This window comes from Netta rufina (genome assembly GCF_964035555.1).
Source record: "Netta rufina genome assembly, chromosome: 7".
In the NCBI taxonomy this organism is placed as follows: domain Eukaryota; kingdom Metazoa; phylum Chordata; class Aves; order Anseriformes; family Anatidae; genus Netta; species Netta rufina.
In genome coordinates, this window is record NC_140130.1 from 10,420,370 (window position 1) to 10,447,894 (window position 27,525).

A 27,525-nucleotide genomic window follows, 5' to 3' on the forward strand; every position below is an offset into this window, starting at 1 on the left:
ACCAAGGAGGTACATTTCTGAAATAATCAGCTAAGGCTTTCACTCTGAATACTGAGAGATAAAGCTCTAAGACTGTTGTTCTCTAACACCTTAATCCTTGCTCAATCTAATAAACCCAGTTACTATACTATAGAACATGTAAAATAACTATTAGAGAAAATATCCAGTACAGAGGAAGAAGTAGGAAGAAGCGAAGAAAAAAAAAAAAAAAAAAGGTTGTAAAGAAAGAGGGAAGATAACCAGACTCACTGAAGGGAGGAAAAACAAGATAAAAAAACACATTATTTTTTCTAACAAAAAATATCAGAAATTACTCATTTCAGAAACAAGCCTTCTACCGCCACAGGATACCTTCAGAGGTGCCCCTCTCTGCCATAGCAAAAAGGCCTTACAACACAGGCACACAAGGAAAAACCTGAGCTTGCAGCTGCTGGTGGGAAAATAAAGGGTGTCCTTAGTGACATCAGCTGTGACAGCACAGCCAGGTGAACAGCTTCATCTTACTGAAGGGTATCGGTTGTCCGTGACCCATCCCCAGTTATCCTCTCTGTCAGGCCACGCATGTGTGTTGGGGTAGGAGCTTTACCTTGGGCAGTGTTGTTTTCCCACCCCAACCCTCTCCTTAGCCCTCTGACAGAGGAAAACAGTGTTATTAGACCAATGGGTTACAGCATCATGCTCTTCAGAGCACCTCTGCTCATGGAAATGGGACTTTGCAAGCAGAGCATTTTCCTGCCATTTTGTAAGCTGGTATTCAAAAGCACTTGACCTAACACCCTTGAAGACAAATTTCAAGCAAAAAACATGCATTAGAAGAGGCCAAGTGACAGATTCATACACTCTGAGACACATTTTTTAAAAAAGGAAAAGCCTAAGAACTAGCTAGGAAAGCAGGGCTCTTTGAGGCAGTCGCTGGGAGCTATGTGGTGCCCCGCTAGACCTTCTCTTCACAAACAGAGAAGGACTGGTGGAGGACGTGATCGTCGGGAGCTGTCTTGGGCAGAGTGACCACGCAATGGTGGAGTTCACTATTCTTGGCGAGGCCAGGAAGGGGACCAGTAAAACCGCTGTATTGGACTTTCGAAGGGCTGACTTTGAGCTGCTCAGGACACTGGTTGGTGGAGTCCCTTGGGAGGTGGTTCTGAAGGGCAGAGGGGTCCAGGAAGGCTGGGCGCTCTTCAAGAGGGAAGTCTTAATGGCGCAGGAACGGTCTGTCCCCACGTGCCCAAAGACGAGCTGGCGGGGAAGAAGACCGGCCTGGCTCAACAGAGAATTGTGGCTTGATCTTAGGAGGAAAAAGAGGGTTTATAAGCTTTGGAAAAGTGGGCAGGCCACTAAGGAGGACTTTAAAGAAGTAGCGAGGCTGTGCAGGGACAAAATTAGGAAGGCCAAAGCTCATCTGGAGCTCAATCTGGCTACTGCCGTTAAAGATAACAAAAAACGTTTCTATAAATACATCAACACAAAAAGGAGGACTAAGGAGAATCTCCATCCTTTACTGGATGCGGGGGGAAACTTAGTTACAAGAGATGAGGAAAAGGCGGAGGTGCTCAATGCCTTCTTTGCCTCAGTCTTTAGCGGCAATACCGGATGTTCTCTGGATACTCAGTACCCTGAGCTGGTGGAAGGCGATGGGGAGCAGGATGTGGCCCTCATTATCCATGAAGAACTGGTTGGTGACCTGCTACGGCACTTAGATGTGCACAAGTCGATGGGGCCGGATGGGATCCACCCAAGGGTACTGAGGGAACTGGCAGAGGAGCTGGCCAAGCCACTTTCCATCATTTATCAACAGTCCTGGCTATCAGGGGAGGTTCCAATCGACTGGCGGCTAGCAAACGTGACGCCCATCTACAAGAAGGGCCGGAGGGCAGACCCGGGAAACTACAGGCCTGTCAGTTTGACCTCAGTGCCAGGAAAGCTCATGGAGCAGATCCTCCTGAGAGTCATCATGCAGCAATTGCAGGGGAAGCAGGCGATCAGGCCCAGTCAGCATGGCTTTATGAAAGGCAGGTCATGCCTGACGAACCTGATCTCCTTCTATGACAGAGTGACGCGCTGGGTGGATGAGGGAAAGGCTGTGGATGTGGTCTACCTTGACTTCAGCAAGGCTTTTGACACCGTCTCCCACAGCATTCTCCTCAAGAAACTGGCTGCTCTTGGCTTGGACTGGCGCACGCTTCGCTGGGTTAGAAACTGGCTGGATAGCCGGGCCCAAAGAGTCGTGGTGAATGGAGCCAAGTCCAGTTGGAGGCCAGTCACTAGTGGCGTCCCCCAGGGCTCGGTGCTGGGGCCGGTCCTCTTTAATATCTTCATCGATGATCTGAACGAGGGCATTGAGTGCACCCTCAGTAAGTTCGCAGATGACACCAAGTTAGGTGCGTGTGTCGATCTGCTCGAGGGTAGGAAAGCTCTGCAGGAGGATCTGGATAGGCTGCACCGATGGGCTGAGGTCAACTGCATGAAGTTCAACAAAGCCAAGTGCCGGGTCCTGCACCTGGGGCGCAATAACCCCAAGCAGAGCTACAGACTGGGAGAGGAATGGTTGGAGAGCTGCCAGGCAGAGAAGGACCTGGGAGTGATGGTGGATAGTCAGCTGAATATGAGCCAGCAGTGTGCTCAGGTGGCCAAGAAGGCCAACGGCATCCTGGCTTGTATCAGGAACAGCGTGACCAGCAGGGCGAGGGAGGTGATCGTCCCCCTGTACTCAGCTCTGGTGAGGCCGCACCTCGAGTACTGTGTTCAGTTTTGGGCCCCTCGCTACAAGAAGGACATCGAGGTGCTTGAGCGGGTGCAGAGAAGGGCGACGAAGCTGGTGAGGGGCCTGGAGAACAAGTCCTACGAGGAGCGGCTGAGGGAGCTGGGCTTGTTCAGCCTGGAGAAGAGGAGGCTCAGGGGTGACCTTATCGCTCTTTTTAGGTACCTCAAGGGAGGCTGTAGCGAGGTGGGGGTTGGCCTGTTCTCCCACGTGCCTGGTGACAGGACGAGGGGGAATGGGCTTAAGTTGAGCCAGGGGAGTTTTAGGTTAGATGTTAGGAAGAATTTCTTCACTGAAAGGGTTGTTAGACATTGGAACAGGCTGCCCAGGGAAGTGGTGGAGTCACCATCCCTGGAAGTCTTCAAAAGACGTTTAGATGTAGAGCTTAGGGATATGGTTTAGTGGAGGGCTGTTAGCGTTAGGTTGGAGGTTGGACTCGATGACCTTGAGGTCTCTTCCAACCTAGAAATTCTGTGATTCTATGCAGCAGGGTATGAAGAAAGCCCGAGTGGCTGAGAACTGTGACAGGGCCTGGTGGCCCCCTGACACGTGGGCCTGCAGGGCGCTGCCCCCAGCCCTGGGCCCTCCCTTCTGACGACACAAAGCTGGGGGGAGAGGCTGGTACCTCAGAGGGCTGCGCTGCCATGCTGAGGGACCTCAACAGGCTGGAGGGACAGGCCGAGAGGAACCTCATGAAGTTCAACGATGGCAAGTGCAGGGTCCTGCACCTAGGGAGGAATAACCACAAGGACCACTACAGATGGGGGGGCTGACCTGCTGGTGAGCAGCTCCACAGAGAGAGACCTGGGAGTCCTGGTGGCCAGCCAGCAGTGTGCCCTTGTGGCCAAGACGGCCAACGGGATCCTGGGATGCATTCAGAAGAGCGTTGCCAGCAGGCCAACGAAGGTGATCCTGCCCCTCTACTCAGCCCTGGTGAGGCCACACCTGGAGCACTGTGTCCAGTTCTGGGCTCCCCAGTATGAAAAGGACATGGAGATCACGGAGAAAGTCCAGAGGAGGGCTACAAAGATGATGAGAGGACTGGAGCACCTGTCGTACGAGGTCAGGCTGAGAGCCAGGCCTGTTTAGCCTGGAAAAGAGGAGACTGAAGGGAGCCCTCATCCATGTGTATAAATACCTGAGGGGAGGGTGTCGAGAGGATGGAGCCAGTCTCTTCAGTTGTGCCCAGTACGAGGCAACGGGCACAAACTGAAGCATAGAAGGTTCTGGCTCAATATGAGAGGGCAGTTCTTTATTGTGAGGTGACAGAGCATTAGAACAGGTTGCCCAGAGAGGTTGTGCAGTCTCCTCTGGAGATATTCAAAACCCGCCTGGATGCCATCCTGCGCAAAATGCTCTAGGTGATCCTGCTTGGAAGGGGGGTTGGACTTGATGATCTTCAAAGGTCCCTTCCAACCCTGCTGATTCTGTGATTCCTATGGGCTTTCAGTGGGATTTTGGGCATTCAGTGCATCGTGAGGAGAGCCAGCAGCTGCAGGGAACAAGGCAGCTCCAGGCTTTGCCCTGGGGCTATCAGAAGGATGTTTTTGGAGGAAGTCATGAAGTTCCTTTGGGTTTTTGACGATCAATATGCTTGGCACCAAGCAGTCCAGCCCAAACCACCAGGGCTGTGTGTGAAAATGCCACCCCAAAACGCAGCTGTCCACACAACATGGAACCCCAGGAGGTGCCACCCACTACACTGTGGTGACCCACCCAGGTTGGATGGGTGACACTGACATTTTGCACAACCCCATGGTGACTGTGGTGACACTGCACACCCCAGCCAGGGGGACAGTGCTAGCTGCCATTTTGGGAAGTTTCTGGAGGCTTGAACCTGGAGTCCCAGGTGCTGGCTGAGCTGGGAGGGATGAAGTTTGTGGTTCCCCTCCTGCTGCTCTTCTGCAGACCTGGCTGGAGATCTTCACCTTCTGCTTTTGAAATGTAAGTTGCTTTAAAGTTCTCCCTCTTTTCTTTTTCCTGTAAGAAACATTAGTGATGTTGCCTAGATCAGTTTCATTGTGTTAAGATGGGAGGTCATTTTGCAAAGAATTTATGTGTTTTTTTTTGTTTGTTTTTGTTTTTTTTTTTTTTCTCTGTCATAGTCCAGAATTAAAGGCATTGCTGTCTCTGCCTTCTTTCTCAGCTGATTCCCCCATCAATGTGTTGTTTTGACACTTCAGCCTTTCTACCTGCTTCACTCTGAGTGCCTAAAACTGAGAGGCTTGTAGGCGAGACTGGAAAAATTGACTTCAATAGCAGACCCAAGCTTTTCATACTTGTGCCCTGTCAGTGCTGACATGTGAGAGACCCCTGTGCCTCTCTGTCTCCAACTCCAGCTAATCCCAGCTGGTCCTCCTAGCATCGAAGCTGAGGCAAGGAAAGCTTTCGTCTTCAGATTAGTCTTGTACCACTTTGTGGCTTTTCTTTCAAGCAAAAATTCTGCTCGGAGAGAAGCGATCACTGGTGATGGTAGGAGAACACTGCTTCGGTAAGGAAAAAGGACTGAATTCAATAACACACACAATAGAACTCATTTGTAACACTAAGTGGGAAAATCATGCTGTTCAGCTTTGCTCACGCGTATGCATAAACCAGTCTGGGCATTGGAAGTATAAGAACGAGTCAAAATACAGATGGATTCTGAAATCAGTTCTTTTTTTTTTTTCTTTTTTTTTTTTTCTTATCCTTTAAAACCATGGACAGGAACGTACAGCTCCACAACAATGGAGGCCAAACATACCAAACCAAAACATTTCCTGGAATGCTGCATGACAGTTTTTCTAAGGTTTTTTCCTTTGAACCACAGTCAGTTTAAAAGTTGCTTCCATTTGCAGTCAAAATAATAATGGTACACATTACACACTCCTTGAAACGCAATCTTTGTCATAGGCACTATGATTATATTTCTTTTCTTTTATTCTTACCAGTGAAAAAATAAACACAGTTGAAAATAGACAGTTTTTTCCCCTTTGTCAATGTGTTTAGGCTATGTGGTTAAGTGGTACTCTCCCCAGCTATTTAGATGAAGAAACTTTAAGTTGGAGCATTCATTTTTGTGTTCTAAAAAAAGTCTGTATGTGGTGTTACATATATATTTATGTATTATTCACCAGCCCCAAATCCAAGTCCAGTGTTTATCAGTGATTTTATTGACAGCAGAATCAATTTTGCTGCTACTTTAGTTGTCTTATGTCAGTGAATGGTTCAAGACTTTCAGCTGCTAAAAAGGTTTCACAAGACTCATCCTACACATTAGGAATGCTCAGACTTCATGTCTACATGTTAGGTGCTATTTCATGCATATCTACATTTAAGGTAAACAGTTTTATGTGATATGGTCGTCAATAGAAGAAAGTATGAAATCAGGTATAACTCCAGAATAGAAAATAACCTGTTTAAATGAAGGTTGATTGACTCTACTTTGTTAGTGCTCAGTAAAAAGTCCGAAATATTGTGTTTGTGACTATTAAAACTAGTTCTGGGAACCAATCACTCCACGTTTATTTTTGGACATTTTAATGTCCTTATTCACTAAATGGCAAGGACTGAAAAACAATTTAACCAATAAATCAGGCACATGAGTTGCAAAGTCAATTCTTCCCTTGCAGTTATTCCAACTATCCAAGCTGGATATTCACAGTGAACAGCAAACCATGTCTCCATTACCTTCATTCCACTTCTAAGTGCTTTCAGTACGGCCAGTTGCTCAGGAGTGCATCTGCAGACGGTGGTAGAGCAGCGGAGGGCACTGCTGGATGTTCTGTGAGCTAATTAAGGAAGACAAAGTGCTGTGACCCAGATCCTACACACAAGGACAGAAAGTTGCACAGCAGCTATAGTACCTCCTTAGTGCACTGGTGTTTGCACAGTGATGTGTTATTCACTGAAGCTGCCTATAAATGGTTTTACATTGATGTGAACACAAGACTACTTAGTGGAGAAACTGAAATGAAACCCCAACTTTGTGGTCAATCTGTATAGGGTAACAGAGGAGACTTTTTTAAAGGACTATGGTTTGTATTTTTTTACCCGTTTATCTCAGTCCAGGGACGGATGCTCATGTTTAGCATAGGAACCCTCCTCTACTGTGAGATGCAGTGTTTATTCCTTGCCTGACCAACGCGTGAAGCCTACAGGAGGCGGGCATGCTCTGGTCTCAGCACAGAGCACTGCCTGCAAGACTGAGGGGAGGATTGTCTTGCCAGCAAGCGATGTGGGGCTTTGTGTGACACCCAGCAATAGGGTGTCACTGCTGTCTATTCACCAGAAATGCCTGTTAGGCAAATGAAACCAAACTGCAAGTTGGGTGCTATCCTTAGCGAGGATAGCTAATGGGAAAGTCCATTCTGAGATGCTGCAGACCACTGACAATTTAGAACAGGCTACCAGTTTACGTGCATGGCACAGTCTATAAATGTATGTGATCAAATCCTACAGAGCCATTTTGGCGTTACTAGTGTGTGAGAATATTACCATACTAGTGGAAAGGTTTCTGGTAGCAAGCCCTTACTAAAAAGGCAGAGAACACCTTTTGACTTAGCTTTGTTTTGCTGTTCATAATGTTTTATTTTTTTTTAGTGTTTTACTTGGAAGAAAGTAAGTTTATTAAGATGAAAGAAAGCCTAGATAATCATACACACAGACAAAACCTGCTCAGATAATCCTTACCTGCTGGGGTATCAATTCTCTCTGAGGTCAGAATTTCAAAGAGTTAGTCTGCTGAGTGGCTTTGGGAGAAAAGCTGCCATAGTTAGCTGAGACGAAAATGCAGACAGACTAACTTTACCTTCACTGTTTCACTATATAAAATACAGAGAAACAGCATAGAAGATTATATTTAAAATATAAACAAAACTGATAATATGAGAACATCAACATGACAGCCCTCTCACACCATCCATGCTTGGATTCTAATGCAAACAGTTGCTGCAGAATAAGATGGAGATTTTTGCTTGTGCACACACATAATTTCGGACTGTAAGACACAGCTCCGTTCTGTCACAGGAACACTTCAGACCAAGGTCAGAACTGAAGTCAAAGGATCAGAACCAGTTACTTTGCTAAAACCTGATCTAGGATGAAAACTCTAAGAAGAGTTTGGAAGCAGCTTCACCTATGCGATAATCAAGGAGAACACGTAATGAAGTAAAAAAAATGAAGTTAGTTGGAATCAAACTGCTTTAATACTGTTCAGAAATTATCCTTATGGACAGTGGCATTTCTGCTTGGATTGCTCCAGCTAAATTGTGAGTAACAACTCAGTTCAAACCATGAGCTAAATCCTCAGAAACCTCAGAAATTCAGCACTTCAAAAGGATTCCAGAATTTGTAAATCACTTACTAAAAAAAATGATCTAGTGCAGATGACTAAAATTTCACTTACGTGCAAGAGATCTCAGAAAGAAATGAAAGTGAGGTAAGCTTCTCAGATGTTGTGTCCTAGCATGACTCAAAATCCATTCCTCTTCTCCTGTGGAAAAAGCTGTGCCATAGCCAGCGAAGCTCCCTACCTATTTTAGACCTTTTGGCATATTAATTATTATTTGCATTCTGTTGTATTCTAGTACTGTTATTGGTATTCTTACTTTCCAAATATTTACACAACTAAGAGCTTATTCCATCCACATCAAAACGAGATGTACTTAAAACAGTGTTTGCCATATAACTCTTTTAATTGTTTTATAAGCTTTGGCATTTTTTGTATCATGTTATTTAATGTGCTGCATGCTAGGGGTCTTAACCTTTGGAGACATTTTAGTGTGAATCAGATGCAGAAAGCTTCACTTCAGGTGGCTTCTCGTCTTTGGTACTCTGCAGGGATCAGAGGCTTCTGGTCCTGCTTGCCCTGCTAATCGTCCCAGAACAAGTCCTGACCACTGCTCCTACTGCCAAGCCATTCATCCTTCACAGGCAACAACATGCAAGTGGTTGAGGTGTTAATTCATGGGAAAACACCAGAGGACTTGACACTAAAAAAAAGGATTTATCATGGAGCCTACTGGGAAAAGGGAGCCGCTGTCTCTGCCTGAACCATGGCTGTTTTTTGTGTTCACATTTGGCCACCTGAATATCCAGGTCAGACAAGTGGCAGTACTTTGTAGCATAAGCACACAAACGGTGGGAGTTAATGTATGGACAAAGAAACCTGAAGAGGAGCGCTGACTCGGTGACTGGAAATGCTGGGAGTTGGTAGCTGTGAAAGAAGGGCAGGGAAGCACCCTGCAGCAGAGCCTGCACAAATCCTCTTGAGGAAAACTTCTCCTGCAAGGGCTACTTACAGCATGGAAATGGACATGCACAGAATTTTGAAGGTTTTAGGCCTTCAATTTACTTGGTAGCTGTCCCTACTGTCCCAGAAGTTAGGTTATAAATTCTATTCTTGATTCCAATGACAAAGTAAATTGAACGTGAATAACGATGCTGAACTACTGACATTCAGTGACATCTGAAGCTATGAGACAGCACAGAAGTGGGCCTTGCAATGCAAGAACGAGGAAGAAGGACAAGATACCCAGTCACTACAGTGATGTGGTACAGCCCATGGCCAGTGTTAAGGAAAAATAAATATAAACTGCATGTAGGTCTGCTCCTGGCAGTGTTAGAGAATATATTACTTTTCAAATATATTACTAAAAGCTATAGTATAAATAGATAATTTCCATGCCACTTACATACATTAGATCCTATACTTTATTTACATTCTTCAGTCATCAGTAAAAAGCTCTTTTTTATACCTATAATTGTCCCCTCATAGAAAAAGAAAAACAAACAAACAAAAACCTGTAGGTTGTTCTGCTGTTTATTTTTATATTGGGGAAAAGTTTCACAAGAACAGCCATATGGGGTCCTGGGAAATCACTCCCCTTTTAGAGGACTGCTGACCAAAGAGGACGGTGCTAAATCCTTTCAATTAAATAAGGCTGAGTGCATCCTGTCAGTGTACCATGATCATTCTGTCCCTACTGAAGATGTTGAAAATGGTGCTGTCATAATAACAAATCAAAACATTATTCCCTTTGTTCAAGTGAACGATAAAAGTACTAACAATTTGGGAATTTCTGCCCCTTTTCCTTTAATCAAATATTGCTAACGTGGTTGTTAATAAATTCATGGCAGTTTTTTTTTTGGCAGTTTCAACATATCAAACTGAGATGAAAACCCCTTTACGCTGCACAGCACGCACTGGGGACAACTGCTGCCTCCTCCACTGCAGGTTTCCCCAGCTCTGGGCTCAGTGTTGGCTTCCCACTGCCAGCGATACGCTCCATGACCATATTTCTTACAAGAAACTACCAATCTCTGCGGCCCAATCCACTAACTGCTGTGTAATAAAAATGAAAAACACCTCATGAATAAGTTTACTGCTGTAATAGCTGTATCATTTTTATCTCATGAGTGAACTTTGTTACTTAAAATACAAAAATCCTGTTTGATAACGGTGATTTGGAGGTGCCATGACTAAAACCTGAGAAGTGAGTGTCCCAGGTGTTTTCATGTGGTTAGACATCAAAACAAAGGGAGCATAATCTTGCTGTCAATTTGCAGTAATGACACAGCACAAAAAGAAAAAAGTGTGTATCCCTTTATATTTTCAACAAGAGAAAGAACTATAGTACTCTATGAATCGATCTTTGTTTTTTAAAGCTGAAAAATCTATACTAAATATTTGCTTTTTCCCAATCTGCTTGAAGATGAACATTTTAAATTCATGGCAAGATAACAAATCACTCATATAAACTCATTGTTTTCCCGAGGGAAAAACAGTTTACAGGGAAATTGTATTTTATTGAAAGGCAATTGATATTTATGCCCTTTTCAAAAACAGTTTTTATTCTGGGTCTGCTCCTTCAAGCTTTAATTTCATTTCCTGCAGCTAGGACTCTGAAAGAGTTCTTCTTTGGTATTCATTTTCATAACTTCTTTTTAAGAGCTCAAGTAACGTTCAAAATTAGACTGAAGGAATCTGAGGATGAATTGGGAAGAGGAATCTAATTTTTACTTTTTTTCCTCCCTATGTGAGAAGTAGACATGAATTATCTAGTTGAACATTTTGATTCAGAAGCTAGTACATGTTTCATCATATACATGCTATGGTCTCACTCTTTTTTTTCTTTTATTTTTTTCCCCAAATTTAAACCAGGTTCTTCAGAGGATTTTGATGAATAACATTAGAATTAGCTACATTTAAGTGGTGCTTAGTTCATTCCTGTTGGGGCCCAGTCAATGGTATTCAGCCCTTATAAAAGGATCAATTTGGCAAGCCAATCACTTGGCCAACCAACCTTGTACTGCATGTAGTGAGGGTGTTTGCACACTGATATGAGTCTGATTTTCATATGCAGAATGAAGATAGCTCCATAAATCTATGTAAAAGTCCCTGCATCTTGTGATAGGCTACTAAGCTTCATGACACTAAATTGGACATTGAGCAGGAGAGACTTGTGACGTGACTAATATATCATTAATATATCAGCACTGAGTACAGCAGCTGAGAGCTCGGCTAGGTGACCAGCTACCAAAAGCACGTTGAAGAGCTTTCTTCACCGGTATGTTTGTTTACCTAAATGTGATCCTTCAAGAATTAAAACATTTCAGCTTTGGGTAATATGGATGTACTGAAGAGTTTTTCAGTGTTTGATGACATGAGATCTGCCCATACTCACCCACATTTCCTACTTCAAATGTTGTGACTGTTCTACTGCTTTTTAGGGTTATTTTGGACTGTTTTGAAGAAGAAGAAAAAATCAAAACGTTGCTTTCATAATTCTGCTCCCCAGCATTACACTGAATAGACGCAGGCTTCATCTGCTCAGTTCAGAGAAAGTTCAACTCCATTTAATTAGCTGTTCTCCCAGTTTACTCAAGTGTAGCACTGTGAGTGTGAATTTTCACACCAGACTACACTTGAACTTCGTAGGTCAGATATAATTTTTAATTATGTTACAGGTAAATGACGGAGTTCAGAGCCTCTTTTAGGCAGATTACAGTCTGTTTCCAAGGCTAGGAACAGATGCAATTTTAGGAATAAACTACGTTTCGCACTGATATATCCCTTCTGATCTGCTGAGTTCAATGGGACCATAAGGTTCAGAAGTAAAGCAACATTTGGCCTACCATTTCAACTGTTTCAGTGCAACTTTAAGGAAACTTTTGTGCCCTCTATGAAACTAATTGGCAGACCTCAGAGAAAATGTTGTCCCATTCACTGTAAAGTAGGAGGGTCCATGGAGGAAAACAGTTGCACCAGATAAACACACTTCACACATCAAGGCTACCTATTTAGATGTTTGAAACCCTTTTTCTTTTCCTCTGTAAACCATGACAGCTTCAACAGGATCTGAAATGTTACTCTTAACAAATAATACACTAGTCTGTCATATGGTTAATATTAACGTCTCTCTATTCAAACATGCTGAAAACTGAATAGAACAGTTAACATATAACAGTCACACATCCTTTGCTGAATACAAGATCGCATCTCTAACATGAACTGAAGATATCCTCACCATTTCAGATCTTCATCTGTCATTCAATCAACCATTTTATTTTCTTAAATACATCGCTCTTGCCCTCCTTCTGGGTCTTTTGGGGGTGCTGAGTGAACACATTCTCTCAATAAAGGCATTGCTTATGATATAGTTCTTTCTTCAACAGAAATCTTGCAGTGTGTTTCCAATACATTGCCAAAGGTGAGATTGCACAGTTTGCTAGGATTTGGGAGTAGGTAGGCCTTACAGTTGGATTGAAAAGATTTAGCACTGAAGCAGCTATTTGGGCAGGATTCTGCACTTTACTGCAGAGAGACCATCTCTTGAAGTTAATGGTGAACAATTATCTAATTGTGAGCACGCTTCACAGATTATTGACTCAGAGCTTTACACAGTAGCCTTTTGTAAATTGCAGGTATCTGTGCAGGGCTTTTGGGCAGATGCAAGCTCACTTCGCTCATGTCCTGAGCTGGCGAGATGCAAACAGCTACCGGAAAATCACGCAAATGTACTGATGTGAAGTTGAGCCCCACCTAACACACCTCGTCTTTCAGAGGGTTTATTTGGTGAGGGCTTGGTGCCATGCTGACCGCAGGCAGCTCAGCTCATGCCCAGTGAGATTGTGCCCAGCCACCACATAGTGCAGAAATATGTCGTGGAGAGATCGATCCCAGCCGAAAGTCTCGTCTTACTGCTACAAGAAAAGCTCTGTAGCTTTGAGGAAGGGAGTCTGAATGAAGCATGCTCCACCCTGGGGCATAAAGCATAGTTTGCCCTCAAATACAATTTTATTGAAAACACACAGCAAAGATTACAGCCATAGAAAGTTTTGTAAACAAGACAATTTCATCAACTTTTATCTTAAAAACAAAACAAAAAAAAATCAAACAAAAAAGCACACACACATAAACAAAACAAACAAACAACAACCAAACCAAAATAAAATTAAAGAAACCCAAAATAAGACTTACTGAATGAAGACTTGTGAATAGGATTTTTTTTTAATGCCTTACCTAGGCACAAAATAAATGACATACACCTTCAGCATTTCTTTTTGAAATTTACTTGACAGAGGTTAAAATATTGCTTTATTCTGACTAAAGATACAACAGCACTGTGTGATCAATTGTGCTATTTTGGGAAATCTTGAGACTTGTGAACTGGAAAGTCTGGGGCACATCTAATAAATTTAACAATTAATTTGCTGCAAAGGAATATTTTAATACATTCTGTATATACTGTAATTGTTTTAAAATCAATCTTCTGACATTAACCAGGGAAGGCTATTTGGTAATTATTTATTATAGTTCATCTTCTTTTTCTCCACAAATAAGCAGATATTTTAATACCGATAAAAACTGCAATGTGTGGGCCACTGAACCCAATTCATGGTGTTATTGGCATATTATGTTACAATTTTCTGGGGAGAAGAGGGACTCAAAAGAAAGCAAATGCAAAAAATGGTTATAATGCAATTGGGATACTGCAACCAGGAAACGGTATTTCTTTTCTAAGGCCTTGATCCCCAGCAGGAATTGATTTGGTGGAAACCATCTGCTCATGTATAGCCCCATCAGAATCAGCTGTGTGCATGATCACGGGGCTGCCCATACTGTACCATCTGCAGGACTGGAGCTTTAGAGTTCACAAGCCTAAGCCACGATTAATTAAAGTGACTGAAGAACTGAAAGCGGGAGCAAATTAGGGCAGCATGGACACTTACCAGCTGGCCTTTGATCATACTGGACCTCCCTGATTCGTCTCTGAACAACCCATAATAAAAATTAAGGTAAAAAAAATACACACACACTCAGAAGTGCTCCTTGAGAGCTTACAAATGCCTTTGAAGTATAACAACTTAGAAACGTTGAGGGGTTGGTAAGAACAGTGGAGTTTACATTCCCGCTCTTACAAAAGAAACCAACCCAACCTGCTGCAGCGCACACTTTTGCACTTTGTTTCTCTTGTTCTTCCTCCACCAAGGCAGCTCTGATAGGCAAAGCTCAGAAGAAGACGGGGCAGCCACGGGCTCCTGGCCACTGCATCTCCAGAGGCCCCAATCCCACTCCACGCTCGGCATGACCCGAAGCTCCTAGTAGTTTCCACTGACTTTCTTAAGCCGACTACCATTCTCAAGCAAGGTAGAGAGTTTAGCTCAGTTAGGGACTGGTGGTCACTCCACGATTAGTGCCGAGAAGTAGCTGTTTGTGTGTTTGTTCTCTTGGAATGAACCTGGAGCCAAGAGGAGAGGGGGAGAGGGGACTAGGCTGATGCTGGAGTTACAGGACCTGCGCCCCTGCCAGCACGCGCTGCAGCACTGCCCTGAAACCAGAAATGAACATAAGAAAGATCTTGGCCTTTACTGAAAAAAGGATGCATAGCCTAAGCCTTCTGACAGCCAAACAGGACAGTGTTAAAATGCTCTGTAACTGAAACTGTATGTATAATCCTGCCTAGAAAGCACCTGATGTACGCCTTATCCCTCCTGGAACTTTTCTTTCCCTTAAAAAAATATTTTGTTAAAAAACACTATGATATGAGGGCGATTGACTATTTGGTTTCTTCTAAGTAGATGCTCTTAAATTAATGCATATAAATAATTTGTATTTAATTTCCTCCTTTCCTGTTTAGCAAAGCATCAAATGCACAGATCTTGTTTCCCCTCCCACAACCCCCACACAAAGTCACTTGGTCAATACTGAGTCTCTTTGCGTTTCACTTTTTAAGACAAATTGTGCCTCTCGTTCTGACTTGGCCATGGGGCTCATGGGCAGAAACGCTGTGTTTTCACTCACGCTGCTCTCTGCTTCTACGCTTGCCAGTTCGTAGTCCTCTGACCTCCTTGCGTCAGTCAGAATCCGAATCTGCTCCTGCACAGTTTCTAGCAATATTTTCACTTCGTGTTGTTCTGCTATAAGACAATTACTGACTGGGGAACTCACATTGACAAGTTCAGCTGAATAAGAGTTTTTGCACCATTTGATGCCTGTTACTTCAGAAACATTTTGCATTTGCATGCAGGCTTCGTCTAAGCCCACAGATGGGATGATGGGAACTGAGTTGGCCCTTGAAGATGAATATCCGACCAAGTCCTTCTGATCCACGTTATTAAAATAAGGGGTTGTTTCTCTTGAAGGCAGTTGCATATTTATTGAAGTATTCCGAGGAGTTTTTAAACCACTGGATGAATACCTGAAAAGAATAATAAAAAGAAAAAGGTTATGTTGCACATTGGGCAGTCAGATGTGACCAGAGGGAGGAATGTTGTATGAGAGTCACCGAGCTGTGCTGGAAAGCTACATGGCTTTTTTGCCTTTTTTTTTTTTTTTTTTTTTTTTTTTTTTCCTTCACCCTAGGAGCACTTAGTGCTAGTATGGCCCTGGGGAAAACAGCAGACTCTGGAGACCTAGCTTGTATTGTCAGGTCTGCCTTGGCAAACCACTGCTTTTCTCTCTGTCCCATTTTCCCCATCAGTATATGAGAATAATGACAATTGCTTTTTAAATACTTGCATGAGTTACACTATATTATTATTATCGTGACTATTTTTCAAATCAAATTTGAAATCCCGTTCCTTCATTCATAACTGGGGAAATGGATTGATGCTTTCTTGAACATCAAAACTTCAATGTCAAATCACTATTTCAGGAAAACATGTAAAAAGATGCAGAACAAAATGAACTTTAAACAAAATCCAGCTGGTCTCTTTATTTGCATGGAAACACATGCAGTCCCCTTCGGACACTCAGAGCATCTAAGTGCATTGTACCTCTGAAAAATGTGCTGTTCTTTTCAATCACCCATACTGCCAATGTTGATATGATTTGGTTTCTTAAGTCTCATCTGGAAATAATACGTTGTGCCCTGGAAAATGTTATTCACCTTTATTTCAAGAAAAATTGCTTGTCCTCCATTAACACATATCATAGTACGATTTCTTTTATCGTACAAGGCAACTTTGGTGAATTTTCATTGACACTTCCATTTTGCTTCACAGCCAAATTCATTATTCTGATCAGAAAATGTTTTCATTTATAAGAAATACTTAAAAAGACGGAAATGAGAACTAAATATAAAGGAAACAATGCCAAAAAAAAAAAAAAGATGTTTCCAATTCAGAAGTCTGACTAGAAATCCAGTGCTGTAAGAGTTAGTATTTCTACTAGTCATGATTACCAAAAAACACAGACATCACCTCCTCACTGGATCATATTTTATGTATCATCAGCATTGTGATCATATCACTAGTTAATAGGGCAAGCTAATGATGAAATCCAACATGTTGTTTCCTTGGTCAAGGAAAGTAACATCTGGATCTAGCATGAGGCAGGTGTTTGAGTTTGTACATCAAGCACATATTTCTGAATGTTGCTTAAACTTTCTGGACTTCCCCCAGGGATATCCTATTCACATGTGCCTTGCTTCTTTTGGCATTAGCAGAAAGAGAACTTAGGAACAGGAATTAAAGAGTACAAAACAGCTGCAGTCTGATATTAGTGTACAGTGCTAATTAAGTGGAAAGGTTTCCTTTGGCCCCATCCTCCTGGTAAGCTGTCAGACAGAAAAAAGAGGAGTAAATATTTTTAGGCTCATTTCCAGTAGAGTGCCACTGACTTGTAATTAGCTCATCTATTGTGGCAGTGTGTTTGTACAACTGCTCGACACATTAGCCCAGACATGTGCACGCGTGCGCTGCTGTGCAGCCACTGCACTACAGCTCTGCAGCAGCCTCCCCAGCAGAGCAGAAACCACAGCTGGGAACTCTGTGATAAGGAGGAGGCATTGTGAACCTTGTTGCTATCTGATGGAATGAGATACTGCTTTGGGAAGTGGGACCCAGGGGAATAATGAAGCAAGTGGCTTGTGAGGATACGCAACAGCGCTTCTTGTACATGCTATACATGCTTTATGGCCGAACCAGGTGGGACTCAGCTTTTGGTTAATTATGTTTGTTCTCTGCTTAGACACACTTCTAGCCAAGGGCCTTTTCAAACAGTTTTCAAGAATCAGTATGAATGAATAACTGATCAGCAAAAGTATTCCAGAGGGAGGACAACTGAAAAAAAAAAAAAAAAAAAAAAAGGAAAACAAAAAAGTGCAGACCTGTGGGTTGTGCCCATTCTTGTTTCCTTTGCATTTGCTTATTATATAATTGTTCAATCGACTATAGCTGGAGGGATCTCATCAGCTGCGATATTCCCTTTTTTGGTAATTCAGGCCCTAAATATATTCTGGGCTGCACCCTGAAAACAAAGGGAGTGAATTTTTTTAATGAATTTCACATGCAATGGATGTATTTATTATATGGATGATATATGAGCAAAAACAAAAAAAAAGATGGAATTATCTGAACGGGTTTGGTGAGAAAACAGTAACATTTTGTAGTTCCACAAAAGGGATTCAGTTGTTCTTGGTATTTTGAAAACTAATTGGCAGCACCAATAACATGTAACAATGCCTGGCATATTTCCATAGATCTTTTTGATCAATGCACCAAATTTATGCCAGAATTACATGTTGCTGTCCTTTGCTCACAGAACTTTCAAAGGCTGAATTAAAGCATATAGTGTGTAACAAGCGACGTGTTAAACTAGTAGGGATATGACTTCTGAGCCATGTGAGAGCCAGCTTTTGGTTACAAACAGTTCCATGTTTCTACTTGTGACACCAGACTGTTGCTGTTTTCAATAGAGACTTAAGTTTCAATAAGTATTTATAAGTGCAGAACCATAATTACTTTTTTCCTATAATTAAATTTTCCCAGAACTATAGTTTCCCTTAAGAAAGATATCTGTATCATTTTTATCTGAAAAAAAATAAAACACAAACCAAAACAAAACATTTTCTGTCTGAATAAATTCAAACATATGCATGTACTTCAAAGTGCAGCTCTGTCCACCCTTCCTCCAAGCAAAATGAAAAATGCAAACATCTATCAATCTGCAACAGTAAATATCGGTTACACAGTTTTCAAGAGTTTGCATCAAAGAATGAAGCTGAAAGAAGCATAATAATTATACTGCCCCTTAAAATAGCCATTAAAGTGAGACAGAAGAGATTAGAACTTTAAATACAAAATGGGTTTTACTCAGCACAGCACAAGCAGCTTTGCTGTAAGGCCTACTGCTGTAGGTGCTCACTGCATACGCTTGATGGCCAAGTCCATTGTGATGAATGGGAGTCATTGCAGTGGCAGTAACAGGCTTCAGTTCAGCCTTGTAAGCACATGCACCTGTATGTCTACTGGTACATAGCACACGGTTATCTGTAAACACATTTATACCTGTATAAATACACATTTGCAGACACAGGACACTACTTCTAGCAGCTAACACCAGGTAATGCAAACAGCTGTTGCTGAAAGCACGGGCTCAAAATGCTGTCCACCTCCCTGCGTGCACGCTGGTGACACCCTGAGACACTCATCAGGCTCTGAGAAGTGAGTGCCATGGAAATGGTTTGTTTTCCTTAAGCCCCTCATTTCAAGCAGGTATTTCTGCTGCTTTGAGTAGCATACTGATAAATTGACTGGTATCAGTTGTATTTGACTTGAACTCTGCAAATGTTAGATTTGCAAATAACAAGAGCTGGTGTTTCCTCACAGCAGCAAAGGGACCACAGCTTCTGCAGGGGCAGGGAACGTGCTCAGCTGGGCTGGAAAACTATTGAGAACACCAGCAATCTGAAACTGGGGGATATTCAGGTGGTAAGATGCAGATTTGGGGAAAACCTGTCCCTGGAATTTCACAGAAAGTAGAATTAGCGAATCAATTTTTATTTTTGTTCAGACATAAGTTGTGTATTTATATTTTGGTTGAAGAGTGTTTCATTACTGTGTCACATGCAAAAAGCATTGTTATTCTCTTTAAAGACTTCTTTTTAGTAAAAGCCATCATCAGTGAAACACTGTAATAAAGCAAGATCAAAGATTTGCTTTTATTTTCATGCCTAACATTGACATCTTTATATTTACTTGTCATGCGCACTGGTTTAAGGATGTTGGTATCAAACCAATTTAAAATGTTGGATGTTGGTATCAAACCAATATAAACCAGACAGACGCATACTGCTGTGACTCCCTGTCACTACAGCACCTGCTGATGTATTTGCAGGGCTCTTTCTGAGGAAAGGTCCCACTGTTAGGGGCAGTAAGAAGAAAGTGAAATCCTACAGACATGCACAGTGCAGAAAATAAGGATAAAGTGCTTCAGGGATTGAGGCCAGAAGAGGTCACAGCGCAGTTGAAAAGCCAACCTTTTGCAGAGTGGCAACAGGCCAGTGCAAGATGATACTTGTAATATCATACCCTGATTTCCTAGGGAGGAGTAAATACAGCTAACACACAAGAAAGCTTTGCTGTGTTTTCTACCTCACTTCTCAACCTGGAAGAAGCTGCAGCTTTCCTTCACAGCCTGTGTTGCAAGACACTGCCATGTGGTAGCCTGCCCATAACACTAAGGATTGTGTTCAGAGTCAAAATTTTCTTAAGGAATTATAGATACATTATTGTACAAATGAACAACAGTATATTTACTGTAAGAAGTATTAACGAGTTTTTTTTTCCTGTGAAGAAGCCAACAGCAACAAATGAAAAAAGTATGAGACGAATCTGAACTTTTGAGCAGAAGTCTAGAGAAATCTAGACTTCAGCTCTTGCTGATGTTTTCTTCCATCCTAAGCAAGACCCTCTCGTAGTCTGCCTCCGCCAATGACTGTGGCCAGCTTTGTTAGGCAGATTCAGCTACAAGAGATCTAGTGAGCAAACCGCCCTCCCTCAGGGTACCACGGGCAGGGACACCAGCTGCAGGCTGGAGAGGGGCCAGAGGAGCTGGGGGGACATGCGCTGCCTGCTTCTGCCCGCCTGGGTGCACACCCTTCACCTCACTTAGCTGGGACTTAGCATGTTCAAATGAAACCAGGGTTATCACAACCCACTGCAGGCATTCCTGCTAGCAGTACACGTAGTGTGTTTGCAATGATTCCGGGAAGCCTTTGGAAATCTATAGGGATATGTAAATATTATGCAAAACAACTTGGCAATTGCAAAAGACTTCAAAGGCAGCTGTATGTGCTCGGGAGCACTTCTGAAATTCAGACCTTATGTACAGCTGGAGATGAATTAAAAAATAAAAAATATCATGTTCTTTGTGTGTGTTCAAAGACAAACCAGTGTGAAGTGGTTGGTCTTCAGTCTACAGCACACACACAATCTACAAAGATTTAGTTAATAAACACGAAAGTTGGCCTTCTGAATTATTTCCTCTCATTTGTCCAGTACTGATGGAAGAAAGTGCTGTGCAAAAGTTACTAGAACTACTTTTCCAAGCAGTGCTGTGAAATAGTGTTGGCAGTCACTTAGAGCTGGTGCTGATCACTACTCCTACACACTTTTAAAGGCTAAGGAAGAGCAGCCAGCCAGGTAAAAGCATATTACCTCCAGAGTACCAGCCAGTACGCAAAAAACATTTGTCTGCTTTCAGCACTATGAACTGGACCCAAAGTACACTACAACAAAGCTGGAAGGACCGTAAATAGCTAAGCATGTTAACTACCTAAAGCATTCACTAACAAACTCACTATGGTTATTTTATTACTTACCCATGACAAGGCATTGTGTCCTGGTCTGTGATCCTTGACTCTTCTAGCTGTTGATATGCTGGTCCTGTAATTCCATTGAACCTACCCCGAGGTAAGGGAGGAGTCCTCCGAAAGGCATTTCTATGTAGCATCCCACTTTTTTGTCCTGGGCTGCAGCATGAAGAGAGACTTCTAGGAACAACATCAAGGGTACAGTAAAAATTATCACAGCAAAAGCGTAAACTTCTGCAAAGTAAAGATTCAGAATTAATAATGCATGGATTACGGATTTTATAAACTTTGCAGTGACAGTCTACGATGTCAGCAGAAATTCTCTAAGGAAATCTACTGCTATAATCCACAGCTAGCTGCTGTTTACGCCATATCTAATAGATCACAACCCTTCTAGGAATGAAAGTAATTGACTGGTATATTAAATATTTTCTCGTACTTGAAGAAGGATGCTTTTTTTTTTTTTTTTCCTATTTTTTTTTCTCCATGCTGTGTACCGTAATCCTGGTGTAAGGAGTTAAACCCTCAGACAGTGAAAATAAACAGCAGAGCTCCTTAATACCTAGACCTGAACTCAAAATCAGCTCTTAAATTTAAAGTCCATTATATCACCTATCAGCTTAGGGTTCCTGCTTGCTGATATAACATTACATTGGAAAAAAAATATATTAATGAAGCTTCTGAACTCCAGCTTGAAAAAACATCTATGATACAAGTTTCCTCCATTTTGACAAGATTTCTTTTGATACTGTTTTATTCTTATTTTATATACATTGATATATGGTTGCATTATATACATTGATTTTATTATTTTTACAGATATTGACAAATACAGAGATGTTTCTTTATGTGATATAAAATATAAACTGTAGTATGATAAAGTAATAGTTTTCTACTTATTTTTAGAAAATTGCTTTTGTAAGCAACATTTTTATAGTGTTTTTGAAAAAGAATGGATTTTTTCCATGTCATACAGAAATTAAAAGGTGTCTAGAATCCACATAGCTGTGTTATATTAACCATAAATCCAGCTGTTTTTAATGGAAAAATAAAGGAACACACAATTATGTCAAAACATAACCTATTTATACTGGTAACAGGTCACAGTACTGCACAGCATGACTAGCTATTCATTTTCCAGCTACTCCCTATTTCTCTTCACTGGGCCCTTCTTCTCCGGGTTTTCTCTTCTCCCTGGTCTCAGAAATGTGCATGTATTATCTAAGATCCTGTCACATCCTTAATGATGTTTTAGTATAGGTTTCACAGATGCTTTGTAAGAATTATCCTTGGTTAGGTGAATAATTTTAACTTCTGACACAGTTCATCTATGCAAAAGACTTTTCCTATATTTACCTCTCCTATTGTAACATGGCTTATTAGCAACCTGCATTTTATACCTAGTGGAAACATTATTAATAGTTAGGGTCACATCTACTCCTCAAGCAATTCTTGCTTGGATCAAATATCTTGGACAAATTCTCTTGGAACATACATTTTCATTAAAACATAACCTTTCTCCTCATAGTGAAAACATAAGAAAGAAACCCAACAGGCTCTACTCGAACTACCCATGTTCGATTATGGTCTCTATTCTGTTCTCTTCACGCTTACGCTTTCTTGGTGTTTTTTAATTGAAAAGATCAATAACCCATAGCAATAGCACTCCCTTGAGGACTTCTGATGCTTCCTTAAATAGATTTTTCTTTAGCTATTATGAAGGCTGCAAAAAAAATTGAAACAACAAACCACGTTGGAGTGAAGTACTGGCTTTTCAATTTGGAAGGCTGGGTTCAAACTGTGAGATACAGCTCCTACTCTGTAAAATAACATTACCACATCATAAAACAATTGACAATTTCTGCTCAGGAAACAGATTATTAGATCAGGGAGTCTTAAAAGATGCAGCTGAATGAATAATTCACAAAGGCTAATGAAATTTAGTGTTTTTTTGTTTGTTTGTTTGTTTTTTGCGTTATTATTGATTGCAGTATATTCATCAATGTACTAGGAAAGTCAACAAACTGATTATAACTTAACAAACTTTGGACTGATTGCAGATATTTGAAACTAGAAAGGCACTGTTAAATTGTAGTTGGTTTGATGCTCTTGTGCATCTTCCCTGCTGGATGAGAGCACATGGGCATGCATGTGCAAATTCATGTACACGCTGTGTCTGTAACAGATGTAATTGCAACACATACATGTACACCTGAGATAATTTGGATAATCTGCAGGAAAGATGCATCTAATGCCCTATGTAGACTTCCTTCAGCTTGTACTGAAACTCCTCTCGCTCCCTCTGCTGCCACATCCTCCATCCCACTAAAGGAGCATGGGCTGGTTGGGCTGCAGTGATCTAAGCACAGGCCGGCATCTTCCTGCAACCGCAGCAGCTGCAGCACCGACAAGCGTTGAGTGGCCAAACTGTTGCTAATGTTAAATTCTCAGGCTTTTGGCATTTCTGACTGAAAAAAAGGAGGTGAAAATGAACACAAATCATTTGTACGACTGGCCAAGGCAAATTTCCTGTGAAATACTGGGAAATACTATGAAAATGTGACTCCTTTTTCCCCAAACTGTCCAACTGTGTCTTCCTCCAATAACTCTAATACAGTCTCTCTCAGGCTTCTGCTCTATTGCTCATGTGAAGCCTTTCCCTCTCTGAGGCAAACAAGGTCCTTATAATTTTTCCAGGTTGTTTACCCTTCTTTAGTCACCATTATATTCTCATCCCTGCTCTGTACTCCAGTCTACGTAGATAGAAGAGACTAGTCCATGAAACTGGGCTGTTCAATAAAGCAGACCAACAAGGAAAGCTGTAGCAGATATGTCTCCGATCTCTTGATTAGTCAAGAATAACAAAAATCAGAATAGGTTTGAAATGATTCACAAGTAATTAATAAACTAGGGAGAAATTTAGTTCTTATGAATTAATGGTTTGAAATAAAATTGTTTTATGTGAAATTGTCTTTAGGTTGAGCAACTGAGTTAAAAGAAAGATTGTCTCAGGAAGTGGACTGTTCAAGACACATACGCAACTCCCAAGTGCATTACCTGTTCATGAAGAGGAGATGACTTGTAGTGAATTTACAATAATGCTGGGAATCATCCTGTACTATTTTTTAGTTAATTACTAAACAAAATTGATTATACATCTCATGAACACAATCAAAAGTACCTTTGTTAACAGAAACATGAAAAGTATTAACAAGAGGAGCACAATTAAAACGTTAAAACTTTAGATGGGAATCCCTTCTTATTTAATAAGGACAATGGAGCTACAGAAATATTGCTTTTAACAATGTCTGTCTTTATTTTATTTACTTATTCTTTTTCCTGCCTCTTCAGTCTTGTTTTATCTTGTGATGACAGCACTGTCACATCATTTTGATTCCCATCAAACTCTTCCTTGGTACATCTTGTATTCTTTCTACGTCTCTGCCTTCACATTTTCCCTGCATTCTCAAGATGCCCCCTGGTGTCCCACTCTGAATTAGATATCCAAGAGAAAGATGCTAAAAGATGCTAAAAACATTTAAATGTTCCCTCTTCCTGCTTTGGTGGTTTTGTTTTAAAAACTTTGTTGAGCTGCAATACATGAACAGAAAGATGCAAAGCAGAGGAAGGAAGGGAAGTTCTAAAACTGATTGTAAATACTCTGGCTCTGTACCTGCAAAAACTATACAGAGAGCTATATTATATTACATACGATATTCTGTACTGATAACAAGATGCAAATATTGCTAAGGCTGAAAGCCGTGCTGCTTGCCCTTCCAAGAGAGGAACAGTAAATACAAACCCCAATGACAGAGCTAGCTACCACATAAACAGCATTTTCTGATACTCCCTGGGAGCCACATTTTTAGGCTAAATACACTATCTATAGCTAACACTTGTTTAGATCAACTATCTATACAGACTTTCAACCAATTTTCCATTTTAATAAAAAGGATCTGTTCCATCTGAGAACATAAGCATCTCTCAATAAATGCCATGTGGTAGCATAATACTGTATCATGAAGTCCTTTTGGCAGACTGCTAACAAGAATGAGATGACAAAGAAACAGTGAGTCTGTACTGGAGTCCATGTCACAGAAAGCCCCCAAAGAAGAAAGTTAACATAATTTTTTAACTTCAACAGATCTATAAATCTGTATGTGATTGAAGTAATACTAAGAATATAGAGATTATTATGCCAAAAAGCTGTGACATAAGCAAACTGAGAACTTTTACTAGTCTTATAGTTATATATATATATATATATATAAATCTCAGTAGCATCCTGTATTTATTCCAAGCATTTCATACAATCATAGAATAGCTTGGGTTGGAAGAGACCTTAAAGCTCATCTAGTTGCAACCCCCCTGCCATGGGCAGGATACCATGCATTAGATCAGGTTGCCCAGGGCCTCGTCCAACCTGGTTTTAGCAATCATATAGTAAGACACCAGAGATTACTTTAGGAAAACATCTAATCTACACATATTTTTCATTGTGCCACCATACTCCTTCATTTTCAATTGGTCTTTTACTTCTCCTTATGTTTTCTCTGAGGTATTTATAAGCAGCTGCCAAATACTTTTTTCAGTCTTCATTTACTACACCAAGACAGACTCTCTAATCCATTCTGTGGAACACAGATTATTCATTCCTTGTATTATTGTATTAGATCATCAAGCAATTTGAGCTCATACTAATCAGGAGGCCATTTTAAATACACAAGATAATACTGGTGTGTTCTCATGCTATATTAAAATGTGGTGATAACAGTGTCTCATGAAGTAGTTCTAAAATTTCTGACTTTCTGATGGAAATGTCTTAACTAATACTTCCTCCCATCCCATTTACCTTTTGCACATCTGTGTCACTTTGTGACTTATTTATCCTTTCACCGAGTAGCATATACTGAACCTTTTCTTCCCCATTTGTTTCTCAATATATCAGATAAAATTTTGTTATTAGTTCCCAAATGCCTGACCTTGTATTTATTATTGCAGAGTTTTGATCTATCTGCATTACTCAACTCTTTAAGGCTATTTGATTTATTCTTTACCTCATATCTAGATCCTTATCTATGTTTACCCTAAGTTTTAAGTAATTTCTTCAGTATGTTCTCACTCAAGGGCATTGATTTCTGCATTTTATTTCCATTTTGACTGTCAATAATGTCTATTTTCATATGTTTTATTCTACTTCTGTTCTACCATTGTCCTCAAACAATCATCCTAACTGAAAAATTAAATACATTCATCCAGAATTTCCCTAACATACAGCAGGAACACTTAATTACTTACAGAATCACCAGTAATCCTGAAATCTCAGTGCTTTCTGGAAACGTTCACTTCAAGCATGACCTATTGTTCTCTGTGATATTTTGTTTCTCTGCCTACCCTCCTACACCCTAATCTCTTTACGCCATTTTTTTTAAAGTAAACTTTTAAAAGTTTACTTTTAAAAAGTAAACTTCTCCAGAAAACGGGGGGGGGGGGGGGGGGGGGGGGGGAGGAGGAGGGAAAGGAGGGAGTGAAGTACCAGATTCTTTATACTTTCTCCCTTCTCAAGCTTCCTTGGTTGCATTAGTTTATCAGCATTTGTTCTTTTTAATCCAATAACTTTATTTACATAATAGCTTAGATTTACTATTCCATTTAACGTAAACTGAATCAATTATACAGAGAGCATAAAGAGTAAAATGCTTGCTAAGACTAAAACATGGTTTTAGCATGGTTTTTATGGAGTTTAAAATTCATTGAAAATGCAACAACAAATTATTTTACAATTTGGAGTAAGATTTTTGTATTTTGGTGCCTTTGCAAGACAATACAACTGCTTTAAACTGAAAGCTGCATTTGGCTTTCATCAAAGCATTCTCCGAAATGAATCCTTCTAAAATCAATGATGAATGAATCAATGAAGGAAAGTCAGTATGACTAATTACCAAGAAAACTGCTACTCAAAGGGATCACACATTGGTCCGATAGTTAACAAAACCGTAATTTGTTTCTATCAGTTAGATACAAAGACAGAAGGGGTTTTTCTTAGTGAAACCAACAGATAACCTGGGATGAAACTGAGCATACTGAGTAAGTTTACTCATTAAACATACTTGTTATTTTCCAGTTCTAGGAATATTATGGATTGTTTTACATATGTAAGCAGATGGTGTAAAATTCTACAATATTAACAGTGCATAAGACAGGAAATATTTTAGGAGTAAGATGCAGTGGTGATTCAACTCTTTCATCTCTATTGTAATTCCTTGCATGCAACTGAGGTTGGCAGAGTGAGAAAATTGTTATTATCTAGTAATCTGAGTGAAATAACCAGATGATCTCTGTCAGTCAAATTTCAGCAACCCAGAATGATTTCCTACCTCGATAGTCTTACTGTCAGGCCAAAATTGCATTGGTTTTAGAAACTGTGAACAGACAGTTACTGATTTAAGAAATAATCACCCATCATTAATACCCTTGGAAGCACCAAGAGAGAAAACAGTTCTAGTCATGGAACAAAATATTTCCATACTGAGCGGAAATAGAGCAGTAATAGTTTAACAATAGTGTAAAATAGAGAACCTGGAGAGCTGCTATAATTTTTCCAGGCTCATGTCATTTTGAAGACATGATACTGCACTTGCTCTATTTTTCTCTAATTGTCCATCTTAGGGAGACCTAAGAATTTAA

General features: G+C 40.9%; 1 protein-coding gene across 1 annotated transcript in view; it reads right to left on the reverse strand.

Moving 5' to 3' along the window:
* Positions 1-14,933: 14,933 nt before the first annotated feature.
* Positions 14,934-27,525, reverse strand: part of NRG3 (neuregulin 3) — a gene marked incomplete at both ends in the record, with an annotated part of 405,794 nt that continues 393,202 nt past the window's right edge. The window contains 2 exons of the mRNA XM_084289993.1: positions 14,934-15,441; positions 20,848-21,018. Of these exons, the coding sequence (XP_084146119.1) occupies positions 14,934-15,441; positions 20,848-21,018 (679 nt within the window). The remainder of the gene's footprint in view (positions 15,442-20,847; positions 21,019-27,525) is intronic.